The sequence below is a fragment of the Melitaea cinxia genome, chromosome 15 (genome assembly GCF_905220565.1).
Source record: "Melitaea cinxia chromosome 15, ilMelCinx1.1, whole genome shotgun sequence".
Taxonomy (NCBI): Eukaryota; Metazoa; Arthropoda; class Insecta; order Lepidoptera; family Nymphalidae; genus Melitaea; species Melitaea cinxia.
In genome coordinates this window covers 2933643-2949279 of record NC_059408.1, presented here as the reverse complement: position 1 = coordinate 2949279, position 15637 = coordinate 2933643, and the positions used below count along the sequence as shown (strand labels likewise).

At 37.2% G+C, this 15637-nt stretch overlaps 1 protein-coding gene and 1 non-coding gene across 2 annotated transcripts in view; both read left to right on the top strand.

Annotated features, from left to right (window-relative positions):
- Positions 1-14659, top strand: part of LOC123660426 (GTP-binding protein rho1-like) — a 41776-nt gene extending 27117 nt beyond the window's left edge. Inside the window, exons 3-6 of the mRNA XM_045595511.1 lie at positions 10544-10653; positions 12066-12200; positions 13795-13938; positions 14579-14659. Coding sequence (XP_045451467.1) covers positions 10544-10653; positions 12066-12200; positions 13795-13938; positions 14579-14659 — 470 coding nt within the window. The remainder of the gene's footprint in view (positions 1-10543; positions 10654-12065; positions 12201-13794; positions 13939-14578) is intronic.
- Trnaf-gaa lies at positions 8536-8608 on the top strand. The gene has a single exon. It is a non-coding gene; the product is annotated as a tRNA-Phe (tRNA).
- Positions 14660-15637: the final 978 nt, after the last annotated feature.

The following is a 15637-nucleotide window of genomic DNA, read 5'->3' as shown; positions in this document are numbered from 1 at the left end:
TACAATTTTAACATTTCGAGCACACCCTCAATGACGGCGGCATCCCTGTGGTGAATCGCCATCCTGAGGCTGTGCTCGAGGATGTCTTTTTCAGAAGTTTCCGCTGCCTTCGTCACAAAGCGACCAATTGCGTCGTCACGGTCGTCGGTGTAATAGACACAGGTGTTGGTATGCCTAGTCACCGCGACTACAGCGTGCGAGACGCTGTCGTGAATCTTGAGCCTCCTTGTCTTCGTCTGGAGGACAACGACGTCCTCATAGGTCTGGCCCTGCGCCTCATGGATGGTTAAGACGCGCGATCCCTCACCAGACCCGTATCCCTGGTCAGTCAGCAATCTCTTCTCCTCTTGCGTAAAGACCAGGTACAAGGTCCGGTCCCTTCCTACAGGAATGCGCGCGCCCGTGAGGCTCTCCACTCGCAAAGATCGGATCTTTGTGCTTGAGCTGTACACGGTCTTGTAAACCTCACTGATGGCAAAGGCGACGTCTTTGGGGTTACGATGCGTGCATGACAACTCACATGAGATGGTTGTTAACAGGTTTGGTCTGCGGTACCGCATTTCGAACAGGTTGTCCCTGTCGATGTACGGCAGCTGATTTATATCTCCAATGAGGACTACCTTCTCTGCTCCCGATAGTCGGGCGGCCATTACTATGGCTCCGAAATGGTTCATGAGGGCTTCGTCCACCGTTAGGCGTTTGATTTTTGAGCCCTCACGGAAACCATTTACCAGCACGGATGCCATAGTGCGCACCTTTTGCTTGGCCTTGTTGCCATAGCGGTGCGCCAGTTTTTCCTTTAGGTCTTTGGCCGCCTCGACTGTGGTCGTAATCACGACCTCCGTGTCCTCATCGAAGTCCCTGACTATGCGAGTTGTCTTACCGCATCCCGGTACACCGTTTATCCACTCCAGCGATGGTAGCCCCCAGGTCACGGACGGTAAACCGGCTTCCCGGTCGCCCGAGATGGTTTTCGCCATCCGCAGCATCCGGTCGCCCAGCATTACTTTCGTGCATCTGGCCACTACCACCACCGGGTCCCCTTCAGGTGTGTCGAAGGTTTGAGACTCCTCGTCACTCCCCTCAGACTCGACCGCGCTCACAAAACCTGCTGTGGTGTTATATGCAGCCATATACCTACCCGACATCTTGCCCTTGAGTATTTGTCGGGTTTTGCTGTTGTATATGGCTGCTTCGGCTTCCTCGAGTTCCACCTCCAGTAGCCTTTGGTGATCGTACTGGTAGGCCTGCATGATCTTTTTGCAGGTGGCCAGGCTTACCTCGCGGTTTGCCTTTATTATGGCCAGGAACTCGATTAGGGCGTTCTCTGCATGTTGAAACGGTGTGGACGCAGGTCGAAGTCTTGGTGGTTCTACTTGTCCCATATCGGCCCTAGTTCGAGCGGCGAGTGACGCCTCCGGGTGCCTCGGACTGTCGTCTTTGGTGAACCCGCTCAGCGTCCCCGATAGTCGCTCTCCCTGTCCAGCCTTTTTGGGAGAGGGGTGATGCGGGAGCTTACCTTGTTTCGGGGAGATGGTTGCCTGGATAAAGGTCGCCAATGACATCGAGCTCGGCTTAGACTCAGGTGCGGCCCTTGCTTTGCGTTGTTCAACCTTCTGGTTCTCGATCTTTTGTTGTAGGCGCTCCGAGCCACTAGGTGCGGGTTCGCTGACAGTCGGCAATGCAGGGGATGAAGGTGTTTTGGATTTCGGTCTTAAGTAACCAAGATCCTCCCCCCTGTCTTCGTAAACAATGACCTCACTGTTCTTAGAAGCCATTAGGCAACCGTACCTATCCGATACGTTGCCTCTATCATAACCGACTCTCATCGAATCGACACTGATTCTTCCGGGGATTCCCCCGGGGATCTCGCCCAAGCGCTGTAGCCACAAGCTGGACTGCGCGAAGGCGGACGTCTCTCCCCATTCGAAAAGTGCGATCTCTTTGTTTTTCAACCGCAATAAACGATAGGTCGGGTCGCCCTCCTGCTCTTGCGCTAGCGCTGTGATTTTTGTGCGCTTTATGCTTGTCTTTTGGGTGCTACCGTTTATCAGTAAGGCGAGCCCCGGCGAAATCGCCAGCTGATTGCGTTCTTCAGAGCGACAGAAGCTTATCCCCATCCTCTCCGTTTCGCTGTCCATGAATAGAGCCACGCATCTGGTCCTAATACCAACTTCTCCACTTCCGTTCACTTCACTGGGCGAGGATTGTGTCATCCTGCTCTGAGTCGGTTGCGGAGGTGCGTTTTGGTTGGCTCTATTCCTGAACAGGTTCTGCAGTGAGGAAGACATGGTCCTAGTTATTTGGCCCAGAAGGGTGCGGCCAGGAGACATCCGCGGAGCCGTGATGTTGTCCTGCTGAGTTACTTGTTGGACACGGTTTTGTTCTATTTGTGTTTGTGTGTTGTGTGTCTGAGTGTGTGTTGTAAGAACGACGGTGTTGGCATTCTGCGTAGGTGTTAAAGCCAGTGGTGGAGAAAGCGTGCTGTTCCTCTTTGCGGCTGTATTGACGGCCTTTCTCGCGAATGTGAGGAAGGACGTTCTGCTAGTCTCGCTCTCCAGGATGGTATGGAGCGATGGCTGGTCTAATTTAATCTGGAGTTTGAGTTCCAGATCCAGCCTTTCCTTACTGAACCTCGGGCAGCTCAGTATAATATGCAGAACTGTCTCCTCACAATTCGGGTCGCAGACGCACGAAGGACTGTCAGTGATGTGGAATCTGTGAAGATACGCCGCAAATCCTCCGTGGCCGGTCAGAATTTGTGTGTCGACAGATGTTGGTGCCGATTTGCTTACCAGTCTGCGAGCGGTCTTTACATCCGGTAAGAATATTTTCGTGACCGAGCCAGTTTCCGAAGAATTGTATCTGTCTTGCCACACCCTGGCAGACGCTTCCCGTATCTGCCTTTTGACATACGAGAGTGGTACTCTGTCGTAGTCAGGTGCCGTCTTTTTCGTTAAAGCCGCCCTTTTGGCTAGTTCGTCCGCTCTCTCATTGCCCGGTGTTCCAACATGGGCCCTCAACCAAAAGAACCGTACTGTCTTATTCTCCTCCCGGAGCTGTCTGATTTGACTCTTCATTTCCACGGCCAGAGGGTGAGTTACTGAGGGGCTCCTCATCAGATCTAAAGATGACCTCGAGTCGCTCAGGATGTTGATGGAGCGTGACTTTGAGGTTTTTGCCATTTCCACTGCTCTGAAGAGTGCGTACATCTCGGATTGAAAGACAGTGTTGTGCGGCTCTAACCGGAAAGTGGAGTATCTTACTTCCCTGTCTTGATCCCAGCATGTGAGGGCAGCTCCTACTTTACCCTCTATTTTGCTTCCGTCGGTAAAGATGAGAGGTCCGACGATGCTGTGTTCCTCAAGGACTTCGGGGTTCAGACTCTCTAAGCGCTCGTACTCTGTTGGCATGAGTAGAGAAGGGTGGGGGTTTTGCATTGGTCCCACCCTGCGCTCCAGTTCTCTTCCCGGTGGAAGAAGGTCCGTGCTGTAACCTTTTTTTGTCTCAAAAAGTAAGGCCGCCTCTCGAACGCGAAGGTCTAACGGGAGTAAGCCTGTGAGGACTAGTGCCGATGTAAGCGACACCGTTCTGTACGCCCTGCACATTTTCAGTGCAAATCCCCTCTGCAGGGAGTTTAGTTGCTTTCGTATGGTTAACTTCTCTGCTGCAGAGGACCATACGCTCGCTGCGTACAGAACGATGGGCTCTATTACCGCCACATATATGGTCCGTACGATCTCTCCATTCAGACCCCAAGTTACTCTCGCCGCGCGCGCAAGCTGTTTATAAATGTCCGCAGCTTTTTTGCATACGGCGGATACGTGCGCGTTGAAAGTGAGCTTCGAGTCCAAAATGAGCCCCAGCAGTTTTATTTGATCTACAAGCCTCAGTCGGGTGCCGGACATATGGATTATGGGGGTATCGTATTTCAGCTTTTTAGTGAGCACCATCGCGTTGGTCTTATGCGCGGCGAAGCTCAGTTTGTTATGTATTACTTACCAACTCATTATTTGAACATTTGACTTTTAAGCAGAACAAGAATGTTGGACGGTGTATCACATGTACATAAAACAGTCGGTATCTCGCAAACACACGCAGCGCTGAAACTGCTAAAATTGCTGAAATTGTAATGCGTTGACAAACGACTATTTGCTATGTACGATATTAACTTTAAAAGTTTTTAACTTTGTTTAAACACCTGTCTCTGCTTCTGCTCAGAAAGGTCTAATATAAAATCCACTCACAGACTGACATCAACAAAGTTTATGAAGTTTCTTCTATGAATCCCTGTAATAATCATCTAAAATCTCTGATTTTACGACACATTTATTAATGTACTAACAGCTAATCCTGCGACTTTTTGCTACAGTAGGCTTAAATGCTTCTTACTTTAAACTGAATTTCGTGCTACAAAGCTTATGTATATAATTGAACTCTTCGCTGTTTTATTCTAATTCAAAGTATAGATTTTATATTTGTTTTTTTATATATATAAATAAATATCTTATAACATACACACACGGTCGTCTGTTCCAATGGTAAGGAATTTAATCTTTGTGTTGCAGGTAACAACCAACTGTTATTAAAAAGCAAATTATTATTATATTTTTTTTTTTTATAAATATACATTGAAATTTTAAATACACATATCACACCCAGGCTCAGGCACAGAACCCGGAAAGCAGGGCCACTACAAACTGCGCCAACGTAGCCCGTCAGATATCTTAAACCATATCAAAATCTGTAAATGTTAACCAGGTCCAAGTTTATTGACCTCCTTGCACAAAATAATAAACACTGGCCGGTAAACGGAACACGTGAATGCGGAATTGAGTAAAAGCAAACTATTTTCGTAAATATTTATATAGCGGTGATTGAAAAAGCGAGGTCCAGATGTAGCTTCCGTAATGCTTAATTTATTTATATAATCGACCTTATATGTAATAGATTCTTAAGTTTTGTATTTTTGTAAAGATGTGAGGATTTAGTAGCGCCGTGTTTTAGGCAAATAAATTAACTAAACTTACGATAAAACACAATTTTTTAAGAGAAATTTCAGAGTTTCTTGTCGATTACTTCGTTCATAATCTTCAGAATTTTTTTGTAGCTTCATAACTTTAATCAATTCAATAAAACAAATATAATTTTCATTTGCTAAATGACGTTGAAACGTACATCTGAAGATGTACTTTTGAATCCGACTTCAATCAAGTAATTTCGATTTTGAAATATGTATTTAGTATTTATTCAGTGGCTACGGTAGTAAAGAATATAGTTACCCCCTCTCTTCCCGTAGGTGTCGTAAGAGGCGACTAAGGGATAATACATTTCCACTACCACCTTGGAACTTAAAAAGCCGGCCGATGGCGGGATAACCATCCAAGTGCTGGCTTTGAAATACACAGGCCGAAGACGGGTAGCAGCGTCTTCGGTGCGATAATCCAGCCCTGCGGTCACCAACCCGCCTGCCCAGCGTGATGACGGGCAGAACACATGGGTTCACGCCATTTTTGGCGTAAACTTGAGGAGGCCTATGTCCGGCAGTGGATTGTGATAGGCTGAAATGATGATTTATTTATTACTAGCTTTTACACACGATTTCGCTTGCAATGAATTTTTTTAGTAAAAAGTTTTACTTCCAATACTTATAATAATATGTGTACAAACTTTCATGATGATCGGTTAAGTAGTTTTCACGTGAAAGCGTAACAAACAAAGTTACACATATATAAACAAAACTTATACATTTATAATATTAGAAGGTATCTCATTTGGATTCATGCTTCTAAGAGTGTCAGAATAGTGTTGTTTCACATTAAATTAAAAAAAAAAACACACGCAAATAAAAAAATATTTAAAAATTTTGGTCATTAATATGTGAGTCCCATCCCGTTATTTTAATTTTACTCTATTTTTTATAAGTTTAACGTAATTACACGAAAATCAATCTTAAGTTAGCTAACAAAAACAATTTATAACAAATATGTGCCCGCCATTTTGTTATGAAATTGATTTATCGAATTTATAATTAACAGTATATATGTTTTAATCATACACGTATGAAATTCAATAGTAACCGATGAGTAAATAGGTCAGTGGTCCCAATCAGAAAACCGTTGATATGTGTTTTATTATGAATGAAATGAAATTTTAATTAATATTGAAAATATGCGTTATTTTTTTACTAAAAAAAATTAATTAATTCCCATTAAATATATTAATGTGCAACCGCGTTGGCGCAACGATCACAGCCATGGATTGTACCTGTTGCGCTGGCGGTTGCGGGTTCGATCCCCGCACATGACAAATATTTGATTGGCCATGCAGGTGTTTGCCGTGGTCTGGGTGTTTGTGCAGTCCTTGTGGGTCTCCCCACCGTGCCTCGGAGAGCACGTTAAGCCGTCGGTCCCGGTTGTTATCATGTACACCTGATAGCGATCGTTACTCATAGTCGGGAATATATCCGCCAACCCGCATTGGAGCAGCGTGGTGAATTAAGCTCTGGTCCTTCTCTTACGTGGGGAAAGAGGCCTATGCCCAGTAGTGGGATATTACAGACTGAAGCGTATATTAATGTGCTTTACATGTATGCTATCGCTTTACTTTTTTACAGTTCAGTATAGCTTTTTTAAATGGCGATTTGTTATTTAATTAAATTTAATTAATTATTTTAGTTTTATATATAGTTGCTTTTTTGAAGTTCGTTAAAAAACAAAACATCAACACTTAATATAATTATAATTCTCGTATTTCAACTCAAAGAACATAATATTCCTAAGAACCCAAGCAAGTTAAGTAATACTTTATAATTATGTAGCCCGAATCGACATCACAATGAAATGACATCAGCGCCATCTATTGATAAAAGAAAAAATATTTTAAAATTGCTTATAGCTCCTATTTAACAAATTTAAAAAAGGAGTTCGAGGTTCTCAGTCCGACGCTATTATTTTTGTGCTACCTCATAATTGGGTGTAAATATTTTTGTCTTTTTTTTTGAAAGCTAGTGTTAGGCGTGTGGTTCCATTCAAAATTTGATCTGTTAAATACTTTATGAGTAAGGTAAGGTAAGGTAATGTGTATTTGTTTATTTTTTTGGCCATGTACGTTAAATTACCTGCCGATACAAATTGAAGCCAATTTTGTCGTTTCTGAGCAAACACAATTATTCATTTCTGAGATTCGGTTATCCGTTTACCGTAAGTTCATTGGAACATCTATCTTAGGTTGGATTTGAAACGGTAGTAAGTTATAATTTTTTTATACACTATAAAGAGCTACGACGGTTTTAAAGAAAAAAGAAAAACTTAAAGGGGATGTCAACTACAAAGATATTTTACCATTGTTCTCACCACAGCCCCATAAAATATGTGTTAAAATATTAAAATGGAGTAAAACGCTTTGTACGCCCGCCTTGTTGCTTTTTATTGTTTCCGTGCTAATAATACTATATTATTAAAGAGAATAAAAAAAAATTCTAACAAACGGATTAAACATTTTTTTATCAAGTCAAGTTCTACAGCTTGTATATTATACTTAGTTTATTACCTTCTGTTCCTTATAGTAATTTCTCAAAGTACCCTCCAATAATTACCTTCTGTTCCAAATAGTAATTTCTCAAAGTACCCTCCAATATTACGCACTTAGATGACGACATCTAATGAAGGTGCCTTGTTGCCTCGCAACCGTTCATTTTCCCACGCCTCCACACAACTACAACATGATGAATTGTTTTGATAATTATTTGAAACGAAAATGATTAAGTTGTTACGAAAATTATTTTGTGTTTCTACTTTTAGGTATTTTGTTACGCCATTTATGTAAATATTAATATATTAATCCGTAACACGTAACGTCTAAAATAAACATCTCCAAAAATAACATTATTTTGAATTCACGGTCTTATCTTTTGTGAGATAAGCCCGGAGTCTTAAGGCGTAAGTTTGAAACATTGGAAACATAATATTCATATTTCTTATGTATAAATAATGTACTTAAATATACTTTTGGAGTGCTTTATAAATAGTTGTTTGCTCGCAAACGAAAAAAAATCTATTTCAATTACATCAGCAAGTAATACAACATAAGTAGACGAAAATAGTCAAGTAGATATGCACTATTAAAGAAAACCCAAAAAGTAGATAATCGTCAGATCTCGATTAAATTATAATGGCACTACATCATAAGCACCGCACCACCTGTCGATTATTTTTTTTTCTTTGGTAGTCTGTTAAAAATACAGTCGAATTGAGAACCTCCTCCTTTTTTGAAATGGGTTAGCTAAATTAGTTTAACACTCCACTGCACTTTAAAATGTATATATAATTATATATAGGTACTATGAAAAAAAATTTTTGACGTGTACCTAAGTAAAAATATGTACATACAACTAATTATACAAAAATGCACTCTTGGCTAAAACTATTGCAATTTTTGCTTATGTTTTGATTTTTATACACATAGGCATATTTATTTACTTAATTGTAAATTACACAATAAATATGTAGCGTAATTTCAACAGAATTACACGTAGCCGAAATAGCTCAGTTGGGAGAGCGTTAGACTGAAGATCTAAAGGTCCCCGGTTCAATCCCGGGTTTCGGCAAGTTTTTAATAGCTCAGTTGGGAGAGCGTTAGACTGAAGATCTAAAGGTCCCCGGTTCAATCCCGGGTTTCGGCAAGTTTTTATTTTTATTTTCCCCGTTTTTTTATTTTTATTTCTTTTTTTTTAATAAATAGTAATTTTTTTTATTCTAATTTAATTTAATTTTTTATACTAGAAATATAAAAAGAAAATACTTAAAGCTAAAAAAGGTCTCGGAAAACCCAAAAAAATAATTAAATGTTGTTTTTTTCGTTTTCAATATTCTTATTAATCTTAATTATTTATCTACAAATACTTAATCAAATCTTAATTTAATAAGTTTATTTAAAAATATAAGTCCTTATATAAAAGTCTTACAACCAGTTCTCTCTGAAACAGTTATTTCCAACTATATTATTGGGTCACGAACGGAATTTCTCACGGGACTTGGGAAAAATGTACACCGTACCGTTTACACAAACGGTAATGACAAACAGGAAGTTAAAACTATTAATAATATACATGAATGTTACATTTATAATTGCATCAAATAATTTTTATATTCTGTTAGCAAAAAAATATATATATCAATTTTGCAAATGAAGCTATTTAACAAAAACAACGTGCAGGTAGCAAAATATATACATAATCGAATGAATAAATTGTAAAACATAAATTATAAAGAAGAATTAAAAATACAAATTTATGACATCTATCAAAAAAAAAATTTTTTTTTTTAATATATAAAAACGTGAAATGAGGTTTGATGATTCTGATATAAAAAGGTTTGTATATGTTTAGATACTCCGCAACAATTAATTTTAACGATACAGAAGAGCTGTGCTTGTAATATTCCTGCAAATACTTCATTTATCAATATTGAAATTGATTAAGAACTCAACTAATACATAGTCATATTCTAAAATAAAAACAAGTTTGAGCTAAAACAAAATCCTAACTTTTACAGACTAAAGAAAAATATACCAAAAAGTACAGTATGACATTGTGTTTTGATTTGTTTGTTAGTTAAGTATTTACTAACCTATTACGTAATAGGGATAACCAAAATGTATTTTTCGCTTCGCAGAAATGATAATATTCCATACTATTGAAGAGATGGTCCATAATTATTATCTTATAATATGCAATGGCTATCGATGACGATACAGCCTATAACATCCCAATAAGTGAGATTGAAAATTTTATTTTCACAAATATTGTTCAAATATCGCTTCGCAATCTCAACCTTGTAGCAGAGGAGACGGATAATTTTACGTGTACACTGAATGAATTAACAAGGATGGCGTTATATGTTATTTGTTATTTAAGTTAATTTATGTGTGCTTCACTATCGAATTGGGTAGTATCTGTTATGATAGTTTTAAGTTGTGATTGAAATAAATAAAATAAAAATAAAATAAAAAATAAAAATAAATATTTCTTTTCGAATCGGACGTCTGTCCTTGTGAATCTTCCCACTGTGTCTCGGATAACATGTTAAAATGACGTTCCTGGTCATTATTATAGACATAAGAAAGCGATCGTTACTCATCGCTTCAGCCTGTAATATCCCACTACTGGGCATCTTTCTCCGTGTAGGAGAATGATCGGAGCTTACTCGACCACGTTAATCACTGCGGATTGTCTGGTTACTATGGATGTATCTTACGAATTTAGTAAAGAGTACGGACCTATCCTATACGGATATATGGTTCTGCCTGCTTTTAATTTCAGTAGTACAGGATTATCAACGGTTATGGCATACTAGTCTAATTACTTCAGAGAGTCGTAACATGATATTGAATTGACCTTGTCTATAATATTTAATCTTCATTACGTACCGCATTCAAATAATAAAAGAAATACCTATAACCCAAAATTATTATGAAGTATATATGTAGATATAGCGATATCTTTTCGCAATGTTAATAAAGGTATGTTTTTCTTTCTTCCCAGGAACAACAGCGTACGATACGGTCAGGCCACTAGCTTACCAGGACGCGAAAATCTTCATGTTATGTTTCAATATAGCCGAACCAGAGAGCTTAAACAATGCAGCCGCTAAGGTAAGAAAGAGTTTGCATATCTTTAGAATACTTATTTTGTGTTTTTTTTTTTCTTAAATTTATTGAAATGAAGCAATGATAATGATGTGCAAATACTATATATACACAGAACTAATAATCAGGTAAAATACAAATTGTCCCAAATAATGTGCGTTTGCTGTACAAACAGGTGAAGAGTTAAGTTAATAAAATTAAATTCTATACTAAATTACTGCCCACTTTACTTTTAAGAGCCTTTCAGTCTTTCACTCATCGCTATACTTTGATATTTATAGAACTACCATATGTGTATGTGTATGTTTAAGAAAAATAAGCTATAAGCATTATGTACTAAATCTTACTAATTAAGTACGTACTAATTTTCTCGTATTATACAGCGCAGGATGAGTAGTATCACGAAGAATTGTTCATATAAACACGTTAACCAACAAAGATTTTTATGCACTTCTCGTACAGACGAAGGTCTTTGCTCAACAATGACAACAATGACAACAATGTTTTAGTTTAGTACATAAAAATCAAGTACGACATAACTTCACTTAAGTTAACTCGTTCTGATTCATTTGTTTCTGATAGAACTACTAAACTATCGCCACCAAACCCAATCTTTATGACCAAGCATCTAAAACTATTAAAATAACAAACGTTATTACTTTAGAGTTAAGTCATTTTGCTGAATGTTTGTCATTATTCCGAGAGTTAGCAATAAAACGGAACTTACCGAATCACCCATTAACTTATGAAACTCTTCGAAAAGATTTTAAATCTTGACCAATAAAATTAAAGTTTTGTTAGTTAGGAACTTATTATATTTTTATAACGATTATTTATTACTGGAATACGCGTCTGGTCAGGAAATGCTTTGGATGAAAACTTTCGCGTTTCTGTAGGTCCGAGAATTATAACTGTTGGAAATGTTCTGTATTTTCTTTTTATTTGTGCATCGACCGTTACAACCTCTTTCAACAGGGAAGAAAGATTAATTTGCAACTTTTATTTTGTCTTTTTATTTTGTAACTATAAATCTTTAACGTCTTCATTTTTCATAGTAAAAATAAATATCAAAATGTTGTTAAATAAACTGAATATCAAATAGAATTTAAATGTAAAAATGTATCAATAAACGAAAAAAAATTACATAAATACTAAAAAAACAATTTAGGTAATGTATATTTTAAAATATCCCTTAATTGGACTAAGTGGTAATTTAGCTAAAAAGAGCTAGAAAATATGTCCAGAGAGTAATGTCGCAAATTGCAATTTACATTATTCTTTTCATTATTTTCTTAGATTTAGCATTGCGAAATTTATGCGAGACATAATGGAAATATTTCAATATTTTTAGCTTTTTTTGCGACTTTTTTACTATTATCATAGATAATATATTCACATTTGAATTTTTTTTCTGTTAGTGGTACAGAGAAGTTCGCACACACGGCGGCTCAGCACCGGTGTTACTCTGCGGTTGTAAAGCCGACCTCAGACACGATAAGGAAACGCTCACAATGCTGTCAAAGCTAAGAACACATCCAGTCACCAGCGAAGAGGTTCGTAACAATAAAATACATATACTTACTATACAGAACTAATGTAAAATAATTGTAAAGTAACAATTTAATCTATACATCTATACAAATAAATAAAATTGGAGTGCTGTTTGTATTATTAAAACTACCGCTTTTAACTATATGCATATGAATGTATACACGGTACTTATACCAAAAAAACATTTTTTACAAATTTTTGTCTATCTGCCTGTCTGTCTGTCTGTTTGTTACAACTAATCTCTGTAAAGGCTGGACCGATTTTGACGGGACTTCCACTGACAGATAGCTAATATAATAAGGAGTAACTTTGCTACTTTTCTTTTAAAATTTTATTTACTTAATAACTCTACGAACTGAAAAATATATTTTCTGTTAAATTCCACACGGGCGAAGACGTGGGCACAGCTAGTGTATAACATAACTACTCGAATAGATTATATTTTCAGTTTGAGCTAGTGCAATTAAAAGTATTTTTTAACCGACTTCCAAAAAAGGAGGAGGTTCTCAATTCGACTGTATTTTTTTTTTTTATGTATGTTACATCAGAACTTTTGACCGTGTGGACCGATTTCGACAAATTTTATTTTAATCGAAAGGTGGTGTGTGCCAATTGGTCCCATTTAAATTTATTTGAGATCTAACAACTACTTTTCGAGTTATATCTAATAATGCGTTTTTACTTGACGCTTTTTTTGTCGACCTACGTTGTATTATACCGCATAACTTTCTACTGAATGTACCGATTTGAATAATTCTTTTTTTGTTGGAAAGGAGATATCCCAAATTTAGTACCATGATAAGGAAACCAGGATCTGATGATGGGATCCCAGAGAAATCGAGGGAACTTCTTGAAAATCCGCAATAACTTTTTACTGGGTGTACCGATTTTGATAATTTTTAATTTAATCGATAGCTGATGTTTGTCATGTGGCCAGATATAAATTTTATTGAGATCTGATTACTACTTTTTGAGTAATCTTTGATAACGCGTAGTTACTTGACTATTTTTGCGTCGATCTACGTTGTATTACTCGTCGATGTAATTGAAGTCGGTTTTTTTTCGTTTGCGAGCAAACACAATTATTTATTTTTTATTTTATTCCAAATGTTTTCTTTTGGTACGTCCAAGCAATCATTAAAACCAATTGGTATATTCCCCGAATATTATTTATGCGGAATAGACTCTATTACTAACGGCCGCAAACATTTCATTGATGAAATAGTCTGAATGTCATTCGAATGATATTCTACGAGACAATTGGCACCAAGCAATTTGGGTCGTTGTACAATTATTTCAATTAATTCGAGGTCTTGTCGAGCTAAAACAACATTGAAAGTAAAAAATTCAATCAAGTTAAAATTACAACAACAATTAAATTCATTTTCAGAAGTAACCTCTTCTGTTCATACTGATATTTCATATGAATAACTTTATCTTTCGTATTTACTTGTTTTTTTTTTCAATGAAAAATACTCTATGTAAAAATAAATTATACCGTTATAGATTTTATATTTTAAATTTTACGGAAATTTAATTTCAATTTTCTTTTATATAACTAAATCAAGTTACAACATGTTAATTTTTTATCATCAGGCTTTATCAGTAGCTAGACAATTAGGAGCGACAACATATGTGGAAACATCAGCACGTGCATCCAGCAAAGGCGTAAAAGATGCCTTCGAAGTGGCAGCGTTAGCAGCTCTGGGAAAACTAAACAAACAACAAATAAAACAACAGGTAATGTACATACACTTAATCATTTTATTGACTCTACTTATGCACACTAATGAATGTAAATTGCTTTAAATCCAAAGCTAAATAGTTTGTTGGCACGGCCCAGCGTAAATAATCAACAAAATCTTGGTATTTTATTTTTTGAAATATTATTGATTAGATGTAAAATTAAAATTAGGTTGTAACATATTATTTTAATATTATGTATTAATATATATTACGCTTCAGCCTGTAATATCCCACTACTGGGCATAGGCCTCTTTCCCCGTGTAGGAGAAGGATCAGAGCTTAATCCACCACGCTGCTCCAATGCAGGTTGGTGGATATATTCCCTACTATGAGTAGCGATCGCTATCAGGTGTACATGATAACAACCGGAAGCTTAACGTGCTCTCCGAAGCACGGTGGGGAGACCCACAAGGACTGCACAAACACCCAGACAACGGCAAACACATGTATGGCCAATACAAATGTTAGTCGTTGCGGGGATCGAACCAGCAACCGCCAGCGCAACAAGTACAATCCATGTCTGTAACCGTTGCGCCAAAGGTAACAGCTGTAACTACAAAGGAAATTGAGCCAAACGGTCAAGTTACGAGTAGTTTTAATATAAAAGTTTTCTTAAGTGATTTATTTTTTCCAGAAGCAAGTGGGACGCAGTAAGAGCAAGCGCGACTTGAAAGCCGAGCTGAAGGGACGAGCAAAGAGTTGTTGCGTCATGTGATCCGTAGCCGGCCACCCTTCAAGGTGGCCGCACGACTGCTAGGCGACCACCGCCCTTCAGACATCTAATAACCCCCTTTTGGAAACGAGATACACTTTGTTTCATCGACGTAAATGAAAATCAACATTGGCCCTAAAGTTGCGCCTTGTCGAAACCCCGACCACAAGTTGTAAGCAACCTTCTATTTAATGCGATAAAAATATACGATAGACTATTTAAAAGTTTAAATTTACAGTGTTGAATTATATACGAAATTTATTAAATACGAAAGATTAATTACAATGATGAGTATTGATAAGTTGAAAATATCTCTAGTGTAATCAGAACAGAGTTCGTTTAACTTAAATTATAAGGTGTTAGAAAATTTCTTATAATATTCATTGGAATGGTGCGATGATTTAATAACCCCCAGGGTTAGGAGCGTGAAAAGCCTGTGATAATGTTTAATAGATCGTTTTGGTAATGGATATAGAGAAGTTTAGAATTCGGATTTTAAAGAGGCATTCAACGCTCACTCCCACAATACTGGGATATCATGAACTTTTAATATGACAGAATTATGTATAAGGTTTTCTATTTACAGCAATTTATGTACAAGACGAGCATTACGTAGTTAAATGTGTGTTTTCATATACAGATATTAGATTTAAAGTGTAATTGGTGTTTTTCTATAATAGAGACATGTGGTATGCTATGTAAATACCAAAATTAATAATTAAGTGATTTTGATTACTTCAATGTGCTCAAATTTAGCAAAGGCGTTTTTAAAATGAATATAGAATTTTAGGTAAATGTTTTTAATTGAATAGTTGTCGATGTTTTATTATTTGTGATATTAATACGTAATGTATAAAAATGATATGCACAATGATGGACAATACTACTGAATTCGGAGGTCCATAATTAGTTTCACGTCCATTCGCTATTAGATTAGATTTTTGTACGTTTATTAAAAAAAATATATAAATGTCGCTTATT